Source organism: Mus musculus, chromosome 1, assembly GCF_000001635.26.
Source record: "Mus musculus strain C57BL/6J chromosome 1, GRCm38.p6 C57BL/6J".
Lineage (NCBI taxonomy): Eukaryota > Metazoa > Chordata > Mammalia > Rodentia > Muridae > Mus > Mus musculus.
Window position 1 is genome coordinate 16348813 of NC_000067.6, and position 20323 is coordinate 16369135.

Here is a 20323-nt window from a genome sequence, read left to right on the forward strand (position 1 = left end):
GCCTTCCTGCCAGCTGCTGCCATGCTCCCTGTCACGTTGGTCCTGGTTTCCCCCTCAGAAACTGTAGGCCCCAATAAACTCTGACTTCTATAAGATGCCTTGGGTATGGTGTCTCTTTACAGCAATAGAAAGGTTAACTACAACACTGAAAAGGTTAGGATTTATAGTACAAATTTAGTTAGATTTAAAAAAATAGTCAAAAGAACTGCATGAAAATAGCAAATTGAGACGGGCAATGGTGGTGCACACCTTTAATCCTAGCACTTGGGAGGCAGAGGCAGGCAGATTTCTGAGTTCGAGGCCAGTCTGGTCTACAGAGTGAGTTCCAGGACAGCCAGGGCTACACAGAGAAACCCTGTCTTGAAAAAACAAACAAATAAACAAACAAAAACAGAAAGAAAGACAGAAAGACAGAAAGACAGAAAGACAGAAAGAAAGAAAGAAAGAAAGAAAGAAAGAGAAAATAGCAAATTGAGTGAAAAAGTAAAACCCAAAAGGCAACAATGTGAGAGAGATTTAAAAAATAATCTAACAAAAACTTTAAAACAGCCATGATAAAATGCTTCAATGAACAAATGCAAACGCACAGAAGTGAAAAACAGAGAGCCTGAGCAAATAAAAAAGGTCTGAACAAAGGGGGTAAAAGACAGGTAGGCTGGTGAGCAGAGGTGGAAGGAAGCCATTAGTGTCAAGGCTCCCTGAGGGAAAGAGAGAGGAGGAGAAAGAGAGGTAGGCAGAGGGCAGAAGAGAAGCAGAGAGAGACAGGCAGACAGACAGACACACAGACTAAAATATCCAAATAGAAAACTTAAAAAACAGTAAATAGAGCAACAGATGAGTTCACTAGGTTAGTGGAGGAAAGAGCAGATCTGTGCCAGTTCACAGGATGAGATTGTCACTCGATCTATAGTGTATATGCTACTGACCTTCTAGTGATTCCCAGCCACCCCATTACTAGACTGTCATGGTAGCACTTACAGCCAAGAATCCTCATTTCCTCACTAATGGGTCCAATGTGATATGGAGAGGGAAATAGGAAAAATGACAGGGGGCTTTAATTAGGGAGGAAGGAAGTCAGAAGAAGAGGGAGGAAATGACGGAGAAACAGAGGAAGAAGAGAGGGAAGAGGAAAAATGAACACTAAGGATGTCTAAAAAGCCAGAAGAACATTTTTATTTACTTAATAAAATTACATATAACATATGTACATATGTATATAATAAAGTTATGTCACATGGGCAGACAATGCTTCCCACTAAGAGAGCCACAGACTAACAGAAAGTACAGTATAGGCATGAAAAATTCCATGTCTATTTATTGGTCAGGGAAGTCCAAAATTTTCTCAAAATATCATAGGTTATTGCTGTTGGCCTTGGTTGCCTCCCAGAAGCTGAAGACATCATGCATTTTGGAAATAGGACTCTGAGGATCCAAGTTAAATCTGACCTGAAAGTCTTGTCCCTGAGGACTAACATTCATAGGATCAGAAGGTGCCATACAAGATTCCAAGGGAGGGAAGCAACTAATAGTCTTATCCAGCTGTGACCCTATGTACCACAACGATGATCAATCAGCATGACAAAATAGCCCTAAGGGTGCACAAGTGGTATACATACTTTGGTACTTTCTAGTAATCAACAGCTCTGCATTGGACTTATGGATCATTCAATATGAGGGAAATCTGCCTGATACTGGAAACCAATACACCTGCCTGGGGCTAATGAGGTCATGGATCTTAGAGGAGAATCTACTACCACTTTACTAGACCCTAATTCCTAATTGCCTTCTAAAACATATCCTTATACATAGAACCCTCACCGGTAATTGAAGAATCTTCTCTGTAACAGATGGGGACTATTACAGAAAAGCACAACTGTTCAAAACACAGAGAACAACTGATCGTAGAATGGCCAGGCCCAGAGAATATTTCTACAGCACAGTTCCTGCACCTAAGGCTCAAGGACCATTGCAGAACCAGAAGCTTAAAGATTTCAAGATCCAGGGGACTAGTAAGTCTACCATGAGACTGTGTCTTCTAGAATGACAAAGTGGCTATCTAAACAAGACCCTAACAAAAACCTCAATAAACATGCTAAAGGGATGGATTGTACTGGGCCCCATCCCTAGACAACAAAGGAAACAAAGGCAAAGAGGAAGGCTGAAAGCAGGAATTTGTATTTATATATTTATGCATGCACATAATATAGAACAATTGAAGAGAAAGAGGCTATGATGGGAGGGGCCGTGGAAAGGGCTGGAGAAAGGAAATAGAAGGGAGTAAGGATGTAATTATATTTAATTTAAACAAAAAGAAACATCTGGGCATAAACCCAAACAGACTAGCTCTGATACTTTATGGCAAAATGAAGGGCATATGAGAAAAAACACTACATAGGATGTTTAGTGCTACAATGATTTTTGTAGTGTGTACTGTCTAAGTGTAAGAAAATGCTATTATATAACACCAAATTCAATGCAACCACTGAAATGGCCACATAAATGACACCAAAGAGATACTTGAGGTAATCTGAAATTTCTAAGTAATAGTCAAGAAAAGGAAAAGAAAAGAAAAAAAGAAACAAAACAAAATGGCTAAAGGGTATGTCTATCGTGATGATTTTCTCAAAAAACCAGCTCTTGGTTTTACTGATTCTTCATATTGTTCTCTTTGTTCCTAATTTATTGATTTCAGCCCTGACTTTATTTCCTGCCATCTACTCCTCTTGGGTGTGTTTGCTTCTTTTTGTTCTAGAGCTTTCAGATGTGCTTTTAAAGTGCTAGTATGAGATCTCACCAATTTCTTTATGAAGGCACTTAGCACCGTTTTCATTGAATCTCATATGTTTGGGCATGCTGTGCCTTCATTTTCATTGAATTCTATAAAGTCTTTAACTTCTGTATTTCTTTCCTGACCAAATTATCATTGAGTAGAGTTGTTCAGTTTCCATGAATATGTGGATTTTCTGTTGTTTTTGTTGTTATTGAAGTCTAGCCTTAGTCTACAGTGATCTAATAGGATGCATAGAATTATTTCAATCTCCTTGTATCTGTTGAGGCCTGTTTTATGTCCAATTATATGGTCAATTTTGGAGAAAGTTCCATGAGGTGCTGAGAAGGCATATTCTTTGTGTTTGGGTGAAATGTTCCATTGATATGTTAGGTCCATTTGATTCATAATGTCTGTTTAGTTTCATTATTACTTTGTATAGTTTTTGTTTTGATGACTTGTTCTTTGTTGAGAGTGAGATGTTCAAGTCTCATACTGTTGATGTGTGGGGTTCAATACATAATTTTTTTTTTTTTTTTCGAGACAGAGTTTCTCTGTGTAGCCCTGGCTGTCCTGGAACTCTGTAAACCAGGCTGGCCTCGAACTCAGAAATCCGCCTGTCTCTGCTTCCCAAGTGCTGGGATTAAAGGCGTGTGCCACCACCGCCCAGCTCAATGCAAGATTTAAACTTTAGTAATGTTTCTTTTATGAATGTGGCTGATCTTGTGTTTGAGATGTCATCTTGGTGGATTTTTCCTTTGATGAGTATGAAGTGTCCTTCCACATATCTTTTGATTAATTTTAGTTGAAAGTCTATTTTATTAGATATTAGAATGGCTACTCCAGTTTGCTTGTTGGTACTGTTTGCTTGGAAAACCTTTTTCCAGCCCTTTACTCTGAGGTAATGTTTATCACTGTTGCTGAGGTGTCTATCTTGCATGCAGGGGAATGGTGGCTCCAGTTTTGCATTCCTTCTGTTAGCCTGTGTCTTTTTATTGGGGAATTGAGTCCACTGATGTTGAGAGATACTAATGACCAATGACTGTTAATTCCTATTATTTTGATGTTGGTGGTGGTACTGTGTGTGTGTGTGTGTGTGTGTGTGTGTGTGTATGTGTACTCCTGTCCACGTATTTTCTTCCCTTCTTTGGTTTATGCTGGTATGGGGTTATTTATTTCTTGTGTTTTCTTGGGTATAGTTAGTTTCCTTAGGTTTTTTTTCTATTATCTTCCATAAGGTTGGATTTGTATATACAGGTTGTTTAAATTTGGTTTGCCATAGAATATCTTGTTTTCTACAACTATGGTGATTGAAAGTTTTGATATGTGTCTTAGCTGACATCTGTAGTCTCTTTGAGTCTGCAAGACATCATCCCAGGCTATTCTGGCTTTTAGAGTCTTTATTGAGAAGTCAGGTGTAATTCAGACACATGTGCCTTTATATGTTACTTGGCCTTTTTTCCCTTGCAGTTTTTAATTTTTCCTCAAGACTCTGCTATACCACTCCTGGGCATATGCCCAAAAGATGCTCCACCACACCATTAGGAAACTTGCTTAACTATGTTCATAGCAGCTTTATTTGTAATAGCTAGAAATTAGAAACAACCTACATGTCCCTCAACTGAAAAATGGATAAAGAAAATGTGCTATTAAAAACAAAGACATCATGAAATTTGCAGGAAGATGGATGGAACTATAAATACTATCTTGAATGAGGTAAGCCAGACCTTAACAAAAAAGCAAATAGTAATTACTCACTTATAAGTGGATATTATCCATAAAGTGCAGGATATTCGTGTTACCAATCTACAAACCCAACATATTAAGTAATAAGGAGGGCCTAAAGGAGGCTATCTGAATCTCACTTGGAGGGGAAGTAGATGAAGGGAGGAAACTGGGTAAGAGAGGGGATGGAAAGGAGAACTGGGTGGGGATCAAGCACAGCCTGGGGAGAGTGCCTGGTAGAACACAAATTGGTAGGAAGGCATCTCTAGGACTACCTGACGACCTGGAATGGGGAAGGCTCCTAGGAGCCTAAGATTCTTAGCACGAGGCATATGCAGACCGATGTGGCCATTTTCTGTTGCCAGGCTGGATATCTAGTAGAGGGATGGGGACCCCAGCCCACCCACAAAACCTTCCACCCAAAATTTGATCTGCCAACAAGATGCACAGGGATAAATATAGAGCAGAGATTAAAGGAACAGTCAACCAATAACTGGCCCAATTTGAGACCCATCTCTTGGGAGACAGCCAACTCCTGATGCTATTAATGATACTATACTATTCTTGCAGACAAGAGCCTAGCAAAACTGTTATCTGAGAGGCTTCATCCAGCAACTGATAGAAAAAGATGCTGAGATCCATAGCCAAACAATAGGCAGAGCTCCGTGAGTCTTGTGGAAGAGTGGAGGGAAGGACTGAGGAAGCAGAAGAATGTCACAGGAACACTACAAGAAGACCTACAAAGTAAACTAATCTGGGCACATGGGGCCTCACAGACTGAACCACCAACCAAAGATCATGTAGGGGTAGACATCAGCCCCCTACACATTTGTAGCAGATGTGCATCTTGGGAACAACTAGAGTAGAGGCTGTCTCTGATTCTGTGGACTACCTTTGGATTCCTTTCCCCAAGCTGGCAACTTGATGAGGGGCTGGGGGAGGAGGAAGGACAATGAGGACAAGACACTGAAGACACTGGGAGAAGGGAAGCGAGGCTGAGATCAGGATGTAATAATAAATAAATGAATATATAATGAATAAATAAATTAATTAATGGAAAAAGAAAAACCCAGCATACTTAGGCTTTAATGTATATGACATTAAATAAAAAAAAATATAAATATACCAATTAAAAAGATTGGCATTTTATGCTTGAAAATATGGCCACAAGAAGCTCATGTCAAAAATAATGATATAGGTAAGTTAAAAATAAAAGAATGTGTGAAATAGATAAGCCATGTAAGCACTGATTAAAACAAAGTAAAAAAAAATCTATGTACGGGTCCATTCTTCTCATACAACCATAAAGAATACATACTTAACAATCTGGAGACTAAGGAAATCTGGCAAACAAAAACAATTTCTCTCTGAAATGAATAATATAGATAGTCTTTGCTCTCAGCTCCTGGGAAGCAACTCCTAAAGTGCCCTCAAATTCCCTACATGAAAAGAGTGTCTGTTATTCCTGATGGGTATGATGGCCCACACAAAAGTCTATGCTTTTTAAAGTTAGATGACTAATAGTAGGCCTGTGGTTAGTGAAGGGTGAAACAGGAGAATAATGGGGGCCAGTGGGGGTCCTGGACATCATGTTAGAAAGACCAGACACACAATTAGGAAGTTGGGGTTTTGAACTACAAGATTAGCCTCCCCTCCAAAGGCTTAAGGTCAGTATCAGTTCAATAATGCCAACATAGTAAAGCCCCAGTGAACTATGGGCAGCTCTGGAAGTTGGGTGGGATTTGTTTCCTATACACTGTGGTGTATTTCTTATATACTCTGTTACAGATGTGCCAATTCCAGAATGGGAACACCTCAAGAGTCACACCTTCAGCCCTTCTAAACTTTAGGCAGTGTCTCTCTTCTTTTGGCCTCCAAGCCACAAAGTGCTCTTTTTTCCCAGACACCAAGATGGCTTAGATAATGCAGTTCCTCAGCCTCCCAGCAAGGAACACAACAATATCCTCTAGAAGGAGCTGGCTACCAGAATCTCTCATTTATCTTTGCTCCAAGCTGTAAAGCCAAATTCCTGATATATGAAGCCAAGATGTTGGAAGATTCCTTCCACACAGCTGTAACCCATAAAGTAATAGTCTATACAGGCAGAGCAGGCTGAGAATACTTAAGCACCACTTCCTTCCCCATACAAGGGAAGTCCCACATCAGAAAATAAAAAACCAAGAGTATCAGAAACTACCTTCTGTACCTGGCAACTTGATCAGAAGCACAATCATCATCTAAGAGAAGTGGGTCACTACATCAGATTTCCATCATGGGGCAGTGGCTTCATTATTGTGTCCAAGGCAGTCCTTAAGAGTGAAGCTCTCTAAAACAAAGTGACTTTATTTGCTACAGGATGTAAGAAAATTCAAGCTACTGGGCACTCTTGAAAACACTGACAACTTTGATTATAAGCAGTTCATGGAAGTGTGGGGTTTCTTAAAGCTAGCCGATCATCTCCTCGCTTGTCAGAAAGAACCATAAAAAGACCGACTCAAGAAGGGTCCCTTTGAGATGGAGGCCCACAACTGGACACTGTGCAGAGGGTGAGACACTCTGGAGACCTCAGTCCTGAATGCCTTCATCTAACCTAAAGTTTGTTCTGCCTTCAGAGTGTTCTGGAACTAAAACCTTGAAGAGTTTTCATCAAAGAGACTAGAGAGACTTTATCCACCAATTGATGGGAGCAGATGCAGAATCCTAGAGCCAAATTTTAGGTGGGAGTTTGGGAATCATGCAGAGGGGGAGGAAGGATTGAAGGAACCACAGTGGTCAGGGACACCCTGAGAATGTGAGAACACAGTACAAAGGGTCCACAGACTGGGACTCATGGGGACTCACAGAGATCAGGGAGCCTGTAGGGTCTGACCTAGGTCCCCTGCATATATGTTATGACACATTGTGTTCTTGTGGGAATCCTGCTGGTGTGAGTGGGGGCTGTCTCTGACTGTTTGCCTACTTGTGGGACCCTTTTTCTCTTCCTGGGTTGTCTCACCCAGCCTGGATGTGAAGTACTTTCTCTTACCAACCAAGAAACAGAGACAACATACATGCCCCTCGTGAGATAAAAGGATAAAGAAACTGGAATGTATACCCAACACAATACATCTCAGCCACTGTTTTAAGGAAACACTGTCATGTACTATGAATGAGGAGATTATATTAAGTAAATAAGTCTGTCACAGAAGCATAAATACTACATGCTGCCACTACAGGAGTTATATAAATCACATATATCCATAGAAACATAAATAGAGCAGTGCTTGCTAGGAGCTAGGGAGAGTAAGTGGGTCAGTGCTGGTCAGTGGGAAGGAGCTCCAGTCACACAGAGTGAAAAGCTTCTAAGAATCTGCTGTATGACAGTGCAGTTACCTTTAACAATAATGTAGTGTCCATTTTAAGAAATCATTAAAATGCTAGATCCTCGTGTATTTTATAAGAAAAACACAGAATTAAAACTTTTTAAATGGTTAAGAAAAAGTCTGGAACGATAGCACAACTGTGACAAAGTCTAAGCAAAGACAATATTAGAGGTACATTGATAGTCTGGGGCGGATAATCTGAGCTTGAGTTAGGGCGGCATATACTCTCTTTAAATCTGATATTTTCATCTGTAAAATGAACTAGGCTAGAAGAACCTGAATGTATTTCAGCTCTAATAGTCCATCTTAACACAACCCAGAAAGCTTGGAATAAAAAATAGCTTTGAATAGCATTCCCCTAAAAGCCAGTTGAGTGTTTTTGAAAAGGGCCTATTACTGATTTTTTTTATATAAATCTTAGAAAAATCAAGTAATGCAGACATCTGTCCCACTGATGTAATAATAGTTAAACAAACACCTCACGTAGTTTCTCAGTCGGTTAATGTTTTTACACGATCCACCCAAATATAAATGAGCTATTTGAAACAATAGTTTGGACATTTTCCATGTTTTAAAACATCCTAAGTGGTTTAAGAAAGATTCTGGTACGTGATATATAAAGCATTCTTTTAAAACATGGATACCTAACTTCAGTGGAATTTTAAAAAACTTCCCCCCCCTCCATTATCAGTATGTAGCATATCTAGAAATAAATATGTCATCTGGTAGCAAATGCAAAGACTTTAAGATGAGAAGACACAATTTCAAATCATCACTCCGATCTCTGGAAACAGTTACCACGCCTCAGTTTCCCTGTTTGTATGATGAGAAGCTGCACATTCTCCACACCTTTCAAATTCAGGACTCCTGGTGTTGTCCTATTAGTACGCACAGGGACGAAGTGACCTCCTCTAGATGCCCTGTATGCCTATGATGGTTTTGCTCTGGATAAGTCTTCCAATACTTCACTGAGTAGTAGTGGTGAAGAGAAACCCTTGTCTTCCTCATACTCTTGTGGAGATGATTTTAGCTTTTCCATATTCAGTGTGATTCAGCCTGTGGATAACCCAGTTAGCCCTTGTTATGTTGAGATACTCCTTCTGTGCCCAATTTTTCAAAGTTATTATCATAATGTTCATTTTTATTATATTTTCTGGTTTTAATAAGATGACTATACAACTTTCCATCACAATATTAACATATTTCTTGATTTGCATACATTGAACCACTTTTCCATCTTTGGATGAATTCTACTTAATCACGGCTCTTCTCTTTTTCTTGTGTGCTCTTGAATTCAATCAATCAATATGTTGACAATTTCTACATATATGTTGGGATATTGGTATACTGTTTTTGCTTGTTGTGTTCTTTAGTTTGTTATTAAGATAATGCTAGCTTCATGAACTAGTTTGGAAGGATATCTCCCCTGCTTCAACATTTTGGGATAGTCTAAGACGAATTTAATGGTAGTCTTCTTTTTGTGTATGTTAAATATGATCACTGGTAAGGACAAGCATACTTCTATTAATATCTTAATTTCTCTGATGGTGATGCCCATTTCTGATTCTCAGGCTCACCTTTGAGCTGTGGTACTTACTTCTCTGAACTGTTGAAGTCTGCATCTTTGGTTCTCTTCTCCTTTCTATTCATACTCTACGGCTGAGTTCTACATCTGTACAGGAAGGTGCCCACTCTTTGATTTCCAGTATAGGATTCCCTTGAGCACTCAGTGCAGGGCTGATCTGGTGGGATGAATTCCCTCTGACTTTGTTTTATCTTCACACCTTTGTTCCTGAAGGGTATATTTATTTGGTGCAATGTTAATAGTTGGCATTTTTTTCTCTCCGGATTTTTTTCTCCTGTTTCTTCTTGGCCTGCAGGTATGTGGTCTTTGTGTATTCTTTTGCAGGCCATCACACCATCTCAGCTATCTTAAACATCTCATGTCCCCACCCTGGTACTTGTACATGGGGTAGGCCTCTTACCTCAACTAACATTATAGAATGCTTTTCATAGTAACACATGCTATGTATTACTTATGATGATGTGCCTAAGTTGCTGATGGTCACACTGCCTTGGCTTTGTTTCCAACTGGTGTAAAGTCCATGCTGTTTCTTTAACTACAATCAGCACTGTGTTCTCCATCAGCATCCTGATGGCCTAAGCCCCAGGGGATGCAGTGACAAACTACCAGCTGGATATAACCGCCTTAGTTAAGGTGGATTTGATGGTCATTCAGGGTATAGTGCACCAACTGCAGGCTGTAACAATCAGTTTCCAAAGGCTGTGTGAAGGCCAGGTCACCATGCAGGTCTAGATGGGTGTGACATAGCAACAAATCTATGTATATGTATAAATATGTGAAAGAGTCTGCAGGACATAACACATTATATGAAAAAGGAAAAAATATTTAAAAATAGATCTGAGGAGCCAGAAGATTAAATATTTACATTTGTATGTATGTATGTGTGTGTATACATATGCATATACATATACATATATATGTGGGGGGGAGAGAAAGGGAAAGAAAGAAAGAAAGAAAGAAAGAAAGAAAGAAAGAAAGAAAGAGAAAGAAACAAAGAAACAAAGAAAGAAAAGAAAAGAAAAGAAAAGAAAAGAAAAGAAAAGAAAGAAACAAACAATATATAACCTGCAATGACTTACTTGGAAGTCAGGATAGAACCTTTGCTAATGAGGTCAAAAGCAGGAGAAACCCACTATACTCTGTGTTCCTTGAATTTTAAATTTTCCTTATTTAAAATATGGGCTCATTTGTTTTTGTCACTTTATACAAATGTAGACATATCTGGGAAGACGGAATCTCTTAATTGAGGAAATACCTCAGTAGGATTCACCTGAGGGCATGTCTGTGGGTCATTTTCATAGTTGATTGCTGTGAGTGGTTCCATCCCTGAACAAGTGGCCCTGGGGTTATAAAGAGGTAGCTGAATGTGAAGCGAGCTTTCTTCCATGGGTCCTGCCTCCACTTCCACTTGAGTTCCTATAACTTTAACTTTTTCAAAGTCTACTTTTAATGATGGTTCTTAAATACTTTAACTTCCCTTCTAGCCCACCACCCACCAGAGGTAGTAGAAAAGAAAGTGGATCTGTTAAATGGTTCTTTGGAGCAAATCCTATCTGTGTTATCAGGAAATCAACAGTTCTTCAGTTCACAGGAGTCACTCACAAACACTTCACAGATATATCAGTACTGAGTTAGGATAGCAGCACTGGTGGCACTCCCTAGCAGAAACAGCCAGGCCTCAGCCTTAGCACGAGTCAGCAGGAGGGACCAGGGTCAAAAGGAATGCCAGGAAAAGTTCTCTGCTGGATCTCTTCCCAGTGAGGAGAAGATCAGCAAAGACTTAAGGCCAACAAGCATTGTACAGTTAGCTCTATAAACAAGTCAAACTCAGCGTCTGTCACTGTCCATTGAGTCCTTTTTATACTCCCTTGAAACATCCTGTATCTTCCTCCAGTCTTGTCTCAGCATATGAATCTGTATCAGCTGACATCACTCTGCCAATCAGCCCGAGTCCTTGGAGGTGGCAAGAAACTGCAGCAAACCTCCAGAAGTTTTTTGGTGTGTTTCTATCTATGGAGTCCCAACAAATGGAGCTCAACTAGCCAATACATGCATGTCATTAGCAAGAATCCTTCATCATGTGTCCTTTCACATGTCTGTTACAGCAAGACATCCTTTCACCTGTCTCTGCTTCAGGAAATCACTCTTTCACATGTTTGCCCCAGCAAAACACCATCCAACACAACTGACTTTCCAAAGAACTCTTAAGTTTCCACTTCAAGTTCCTGCTCTGACTTCCCTCAATGATGGACTGTGAACAGGATGTGTGAATGTTTTAAAATCAGGTTTGGTCACAATGATTTTCGGCAACAAAAGAAATCTAACTATTGCTGAGATGGATCTGCCAATGTTGTTTGGGGGTTCAATGTTAAAGTGTTTGGAACTTTGGGACAGAAAAGCCATTTGAGTGCTTAAAATCTAATGGATAGTTTGGTGGGAGCTTGAAAGATAAAAGTGTTAAGAGAAAAGTAGATGTTGGAGGCCTGGCTTGTAAAGCTTCAGAGGGAAGCAGAGACTTATCAATCAGAGCCACTCATGTATTATATCTGATTTAACAATCTGTGGTTTAGGGTTGACTGGGGCTGACAAATCAGCTGTTATTAACAAGAGACCAACATTATTGAGGCAAAAATGTCTGTCAATTTATTTCTTAGGGACAACAGGACCACAGGCTGTGGTTCAGCAGAGGACCTAGAATGCATCTCAAATTGGAAGCAGAATTTGGTAATGTGTAAGAGTCTCTCAGGTGGTACTGGGTTTGAAGCACAAAAAGGCTATGGAGAACAGCAGAGGGTGGCACTGTGTAAGCCCAGATGGCACAGGTGAAGAACCAGCCTCAGTTGCTGTGGAGACCCCAGAATGATGGAGATGCCAGGACTTTGGAAGGAATGTCAACAACAGCAGCAGCTATAGAATAGAGCTAATTTGAGCCTATGAGATAAGCTGAGTGTGCCAGAATTGGAGAGGTGGAGCTACCCAAGCCCTCTGGAGCCCGGAAGACCATGAATGATTATCAGACTTTGAATACTGGGATTTTTACAGTGTTAAATTTTGGTTTTGCTTTGATCTGATTATAACTGTGCTCTGGCCGGGTAGTTCTGGATTCCATAAGAAAACTAACTGAGCAGACAGAGGAAAGCTACCCAGTAAGCTATATTCCTTCACTGCTTTTGCTTCTGTTCCTACCTCAAGCTCCTGTCATGGCTTCTTTCAGTGATGGACTATAATCTGTATGTTAAATAAACCCTTTCTTTCCCAAGTGGGCTTTTGTGAGTGTTTCTATCATAGCAAAGAAAAATCAAACTATGATATGGGGATAGGGAAGGAACTTAAAGGAAGGGAATGAGGAGAGATTTGATTAAAATACATTAATACATCATGTATGAACTCTCAAACAATAGGCTTAAAAAACAAATAGTACCAGAAGTCCTAGTCAGACTCCAGTAAAGAAAGATAAAGTAGTGACGCTAAAAAGGAAATGCTAAGTGCTGTACTTCTAAATAGTAAAGCTCTACATGAAAAAGAAAAACAGAGAACAGAAAGACTATGAAAAAGAAAGGAGTGCAGAGGTGCTAAACACACTGCAAAGCGCACGAGAGGCTGGCAGTCTGTCCAACATGGACGGACCAGGATGATGTGGCCTGCTGGCTTCGAAATGTTCTGGGTTTAATGCAATGTGTATAGGAAGACACAACTGATATTGGTAGCTCGTTAAGCCAGGGAAAGGCCAGTCAGAACTTGATCCTGTCCCAGTAGACCATACTGGGTCATCTATGACAAGTAAAGAAGACCCACACACTTCACAAGAAATTTTAAAACAGGTTAAATGAAAATGTAATAAAATGCCTCAAAATAATCTTTTAGTTGGGTGGATTTGGAACATTCCAGAGAATACCTTTGAGCTTAGTCCAATTTTGAATTATGCCAGAGTTCACCTTTAAGAAACAATGAACATTCTTTTAAGTAAAACTCTGTATTAATAAGAAACATGGATGTGAGTAGAAAAAAATATTATCAGCTGAACTATATCTAAATATTTTACAAAGCCTTCCCTGAGCCATCAGAAGATCTTTAAAATGAGTCATTCAACTGTAAAACCCAGCTTTTTATGTGTCTGCCAAGTATAAAATTGCCCTATGCTAAATTTAACACAAATTTCACATTTAAGAGTAATGTGTTCCTGTTCTTCAACATAATTATGACAGCTATTCAAAAGGAAAAAAACACACTTAGAACAGTCTACCTTCTGATAAAGTTTAGTAAATGAAGCAAGCAAGCAACATACAAAAATTAGGTCCATATTTTAAAGGTGCGGGCAATAAAGCCAAGAAAAGAAGTTGTGGAATCAGGCTATGTAATCAAAATCACTTATAAAATCATTTAAATGATTTCTTAGTTGTAATTGTTAGTAGTTTCTTATGACTGTAATCTTAAAAAAAATCCACCACAAAAAATTAAATGTACATGCCCATTAACCTTTTTTGTCTACTTATAGTTAAGTGCTGGTGTGCCAGATTAAAATGTCCTCCTTCCAACACTGCACTCTCTATTAATTCTAGTACATTTGGTTCCCAGTTAATTTTTTGTATTATTTTTCCAAATAATGATTCACTAGAAACTGAAATAATGAAGAGTTTGGGAAAGAAAATAGTGAAGAGGGCCGTTTAGTATTTTCACACAGCAACGCTCCTGTTTTAGATGTTCTTCAGTGTTGCTATACTATTCATAGTAAGATTCCAGCTTTACATAGCAGTATGCATAACACTTTGCAAACACAGCATGCTTAAGGCTGGATGGCATATGCCAGTCAGCCCTGGCAGCCTGTTTCCTCATGACCCTCCAGCAATCCTGTTCACACCTGTTCCTGAAGAATGCTAAGATGGGTAAAAATCACTTAGAGCAAGAACTTAAGTAGATGTTAATCAAAACATTACCATTAAAACTAAAATTAATTTTAAAGAATGGATTTCTTACCTGGGTGATCAATTATGAACAGAAACTACCTTTTTCCTGATATGTTTAAGTGTTGTCACCTGACTTTAGGCCAATCAATAGGTGCCAACCCTGTGTCAAGCTGGGCTGCCTTCAATCACTACAGTGACCTAGTCTGCGATATCAGTGTTCAGAGCCTTCAGGTCTGCCTCCTGACCTCTCACAGCTGGTAAGGGGTGAGAAGCATTCATACTAAGCCTCAGTTTTAACTGTTACAAACTAAAGAAGACCCTAAATATTCAATTGTTTAGCTTTAGAAAGGCTTCAAATACTTTTATCATTTTTTAGTTTTATGTGTAAAACTGATACGCATCCTTACACATTTCTGACCAATGAAACTCATTGTCCTCTTGTGGTAACTCTTTCTATACTTGCATAGAATGTTCAATAACCCTCAGCAAATTAAAAAGAAATAAATAAATCGGGCTGAAGCAATAGCTCAGTGGTTAAGAACACATGCTGTTCTTGCCAACTATTCAAGTTGGGGTCCTAGCAACCATATCAGTCAGTTTACCTGAAACTCCATTCCCAGGGAATCTGATGTCCTATTCTGGTCTTTCCAGGCATCCACACATGAACGGCATTTTCTCACAGAAATGCACACATACACGTAAATTAAAAAAATAACCTAGCCGGGCGTGGTGGAGCACACCTTTAATCCCAGCACTCCGGAGGCAGAGGCAGGCGGATTTCTGAGTTCAAGGCCAGCCTGGTTTACAAAGTGAGTTATAGGACAGCCAGGGCTATACAGAGAAACCCTGTCTCGAAACAAACAAACAAACAAACAACCCCCCCCAAAAACCCCAAAAAACAAAAACAACAACAACAACAAAACCCAGTCTTTTAAAAATAAGTAAAGTAAACTCAACAAACATATAACTCTAAGGGCCAAAATATCAACTGAATGAATGCAGCATGCAGGCCATTTACAGTGTGCTCTCATATTTAAGGTGTCAGATTAGTAATTGTATGTCTTTCATATAGTATGGTCACATTCTTTACAAAACTAACCAGTGGCAAATATCGAGATTAACCCATACATTCTTTGGCCAGAATGTGCATGCAGAAAAAAAAATCTGGTAAAAAGTGTAAGAATGGAACTTCGGTCAACATAAACAGCATTATATCCTTTTTGTAAAATAGAGGGAAGGTATAGAAATGAACACTCATTACAAACTTACTAATAGATTATAATCAATTTAGCGTTCCACACATCCTCTGACCAAGTACATACAAGCAAAAATATCGAACACCAAAGGAATAAAGCAGACACTTGGAGAGTCCTGAACTGATCCCACTTTTCCCAGGCTCCATGCTCAGCCCATGTATCACCCTGGGTATATAAAGTCCAAGGGTCTATCTGCCCATTATCTTAAATTGCTCCCAGAAACGTAAGCAAGGTACACTATCATCTCACTACAATATTGTTTGAAGGAGGTTATTTTTGATGGCCCAAGAATTCAATTCTATGAACATGGTTTCAAAAGAATCATTTCTGATCTCCATGTACTTACATCAAATGGCGAACTGCCAGTATTAAAGGCCAAATAAACCCTTGTTATGACAATGTGCAAACTTAAGCTTTGCTAGCATTTAAATGGAAAAGGGTTAGAAAGGAGATGAGTCCAGGCAATGCTTGGATTCACTGATTTACACTGAAAAAAAATGGATGCCTTTCAGGTGGGAGGGATGTTTGGTCTTTGAGATGTTGGCAACCTAGCCTAGGACATAATGCATGCTAGGCAATGGCTCTCCCACTGAGCAGTATTCTCATCATGTGATATTGAAGAAAAATGACTAGTGGCTGGAGAGATGGCTCAGTGGTTAAGAACACCTGCTGCTCTCCCAGAGGACCATGGCTTGATTCTCAGCGCCCATTTGGTAGCTCACAACTGTCTATAACTCCAGCACAAGGAGCCAGTTTCCTCATCTTGCCTTTGTGAACACCAAAAACATACCCAGTACACAGACATATATGCAGGCAAAAACCCATGCACATAAAATGAAAATAAATACATTTTTAAAATGTCTTTTTTTATAGAAAAATATATGCATGCACAATGAAAAAGCATTTGAGTCACAATCATTTTAAGTAAGTTGATTTTCAAGTGTCTGACTATCAGGAGGAACAAAGTTATGAAATTTCATATTTATAATCTAATAGTAACTTAATAGCCTTAAAAATTCTAAGCATTCAACAAAAATAAAAATATATATGACAATGCAAACAGTGTAACAACTTGTATTTGTACTATAGATAGTATAAATATAATATATAATTATATATTATATATACTGTGTGTGTATGTGTGTATGTGTGTGTGTGTATGTATGTATGTATGTATGTATTTTTGCATGTATAAACGAGGTTTGGTGCTATAGCTCAGTGACAGAATACTTGTCTACTATGCACAAAGGTCTGAGCTCACAAAAGAAAAGAAAAAGTTCATATTAAAATTATATAAAAATTATTTTATATCTAAGAATTTGGAACTATTAAAAAACTGATTGAGAGATAATAGATTTTTTAGACTTGTATTTTATTACTTATAATAATGTTACCTAAATTAAAAAAGACAACGTTTAAAGTCTTATCCTTGTGCAGATTAATGGTACGCATGCTGTAGTGTCTTAAGGATTCAAGTGTTTATGTCTCAATTTTCCAGCTATTCTCCAGTTTCAGTACAGCAAACATTGTTCCTCCCGTATCCCCTCCACAGAGCTTAGCACTGCATCTATGGGCTAGACAGAAGCAGTCATGACCAGCAATGACAGCCAACTGCATATCACACACACACACACACACACACACACACACACAAAATAGTAACTTACTGTTATTTGTTGGTTCAGGAAACCCAGGCTTTGGACCACTCCATCCTTTGTTTTCACCTGTCTGAAAGGTTAAATCAATTATTACAATCTATAGAATCAGGCATATTAAAACAATATTGACTGACCACTTTAGCAAAAGCAAAAATGTCCCCCATGGCTCTTGAGTGTACCCTCTCCATCTCCCTCCCAAAGTGAGGCCAAGTAACCAGAGTGCACAGTAGTGCACTGTCCCCATCCATACACGAGTCTCTTGCTACCCTGAGTTGCTTCCAGTTTTAAGCCTAAGCTTGCATGTTTTATGGCATCAAGGAAAACTGCCATATATGATATGTATTACATAGAAAATGATCAGTCATTTTTACTGACAAGGTAAAAGAATGTCTTCATCCACCCTAAAATCAGAATAGGCACAGAAACGGTACCGTGCCCACTCGGAACAAACCTCTTGTTGGGTATCACCAAAATATAATTGTACCAAATAATTAGCCAACATTATTTTTAAAGAATTTTTTTGTCTCTTTCATTATACATCTTAAGGTGGCAAGGAAACATACTGGTAGAAAGAAGAAAAGGAAAACAAAAAACTAAGAATCATGAAAGATGGTTGACACTGTCAACTGCAGCTTACCATGAACCAGGGTGCTCACCACAACTCTTCTATTAGTGCTCCTACCCTTTAGGACACAATTTCCTATCTCTCTCTCACTTACCCCCGCCGCCCTCCTGCCGAGAGACACTGCTGTAAATCTTTCACTACAAAATTCTAATAATGACATTTTTGCGAAACAAGAATTACTGTACAATAAAGCAGTCTAACAGTATTAACCAGTAACAATTCTAACATTAAGACAAGATATATTTGGAAATGAGCTAATTATTTTGTATGAATATGGGTAATCTCATTCACCTCACAAAATCTAGCGTGGTGTTGCTACCATTCTGCCTTCTAAAGACGCATCGCAGAGTGGTCTGAGGTCATGCACCTGATAGGCAGTTCTCCCAAGTCAAGAGGTAGAAAGTAACTGTACTTTAAGGGTTATTTTCTCTCTTTTTTCTTTTGCAGTTGTTTTTGTTTATATTAGGTGAAGTACCAAGTATTGAACCTTTGAATCCTGGGCCTCATGTACAAGCTAGGCAAGCATTCTAACCACTGTACTACACTGATGGTCCACTAATAGCTTTTTATTTAGTAAGGAACTAGGACCCGATGAAAAAGGACTATAGATATGATGAATAAGTGTAAAGTGTACAACTAAGAAGGAAAGAGACAGCAGGATGGATAAAACAAGAATGGCCTGAGCTGAAGAAACAGCTCAGTGGCTAATGGAACCTGCTGTTCTCCCAGAAGATCGAGTCATCAAAGGGCCAGCACCTGGTACTGCACAAGGCCCTGCACTTCTCATCTGACCTCTCTTCACCATGTGACGACCACCTGGATGCCAAAGTCATTCTCTGGCTCCTCTTTGTGCCAGTGTTCTTTCCTTCTGCATCCACCATACAAATTACCTCTATGTGAATTTACCAAACACACACACACGTACACACACACACACACACACACACACACACACACACACACACACACACGTACAAAATAGCCGTGGAGCGTCCCTTCATCTCTTTATGCCTAACACTAGTTTCTTTGCTTGGACGCTCATCTGAACAACTGTCCTCGCCTTCTGACTGCCCTCTCTGCTGTCAGCCTCTCAGCCCAAATCTATTCTGCACACTTCTGAGAGGATTAGTTTTTATATATATAACTAGATTAAATTTAAGCCTTAAATGAACAATTCGTTAAGCCCTTTGCTTTGTATTAAAACAGTGACAACCGACCTCCCCTCTCTTTGTAATATGATCAGAACACCTCACTCCGAACACTTAATGACTGAGTTCCTTGAAAGTAAAGACTAGGTTTCTGTCCACTTATGTCTGGCATTTAGTGGGTATGAGTGAGATGTCTAACTTCATATGTCATGGTGAATGTATTTTACCAAGTATTTGGTAAAACATTAATCAGGGTGTTTCTGAGGACGTTTGGGGTGATTTGCTCATTTAAATTGGCGGACTTTAGGTAAAGCACATTACCCTTCACAATATGGAAGACAATATGCAATCAATTGACAATGTCGTCAACAACAACAACAACAATGTTGATTTGCCAAAGGAAGGAATTCTTTAGCAGACTGTCTATGGACTAGAAGGGGAACGGCTTCCTGAGTCTTCAGCCTGCTAGGCCTTCCCACAGACTGCAGACAACCCAAGCCTCCACCATCATGTAGACCACTATTTAACATAAGTCTATATGCTTACAATGCACAAGTACATGCACACAAAAGTGCCCATGTCCTGCTGGGTCTGTGTCGCTGGAGAATACTTGCTAATACAGTATGTATGCAAAAACAAACAAAATTCTCAAGTAAAGGAAATACTGGGTTTTGTTTAGATTTCTTTCATTTACAAATAAATGTCTCTAAAGACATATTTTTATAAGTCACTCATCAGTTTTAAGTCAACATAAATGTACTAAATTAAAACAAGATTTGCCAAAATGCAAACATGTTTTATGTTACAAATACTTTTTAAAGGAGAAAAGGCATTAACTAGCCAGGCTAAAAAAACAAACAAACAATTGAAATCTCTATCACATAGGCAAATGAATTTTTTAATCATTGAAAAAAATTACCTTTAAGCAAAGCACCTCTAAATGTTCATCAGAGGATGTTTTGTTTCTCCCTCTAAGCATAAAGAATGTGCCCTGCAAAAACTAAGGCCATCCCTGAAACAGAGTCCTGTGAGAAAGGCTTGCTCAAAGGCAAACTACTTTTTTGTTTTTAAGTTGGACATTTTGTTTACATTTCGAATGTTATCCCCTTTCTCGGTTCCCCCTTTCCCATCCCCTGCTTCTATGAGGGTGCTCCCCCATCTACCCACCCACTCCTACATTCCCCTACACTGGGGCATGGAGCCTTCACGGGACCAAGGGCCTCCCCTGCCACTGATGCCAGATAAGGCCCCTTCAGCTCCTGCTTTATTGTAAATTTTTATGTAAACAAAATG

General features: G+C 39.1%; 1 protein-coding gene across 14 annotated transcripts in view; it reads right to left on the bottom strand.

Moving 5' to 3' along the window:
- The window catches only part of Stau2 (staufen double-stranded RNA binding protein 2), a 291530-nt gene that overhangs the window by 120010 nt on the left and 151197 nt on the right, over positions 1–20323 (bottom strand). For all 14 annotated transcript variants that reach the window (XM_006495532.4, XM_006495528.4, XM_011238390.3 and 11 more), the window contains one exon: positions 17267–17327. In XM_006495532.4, the coding sequence (XP_006495595.1) occupies positions 17267–17327 (61 nt within the window). The remainder of the gene's footprint in view (positions 1–17266; positions 17328–20323) is intronic.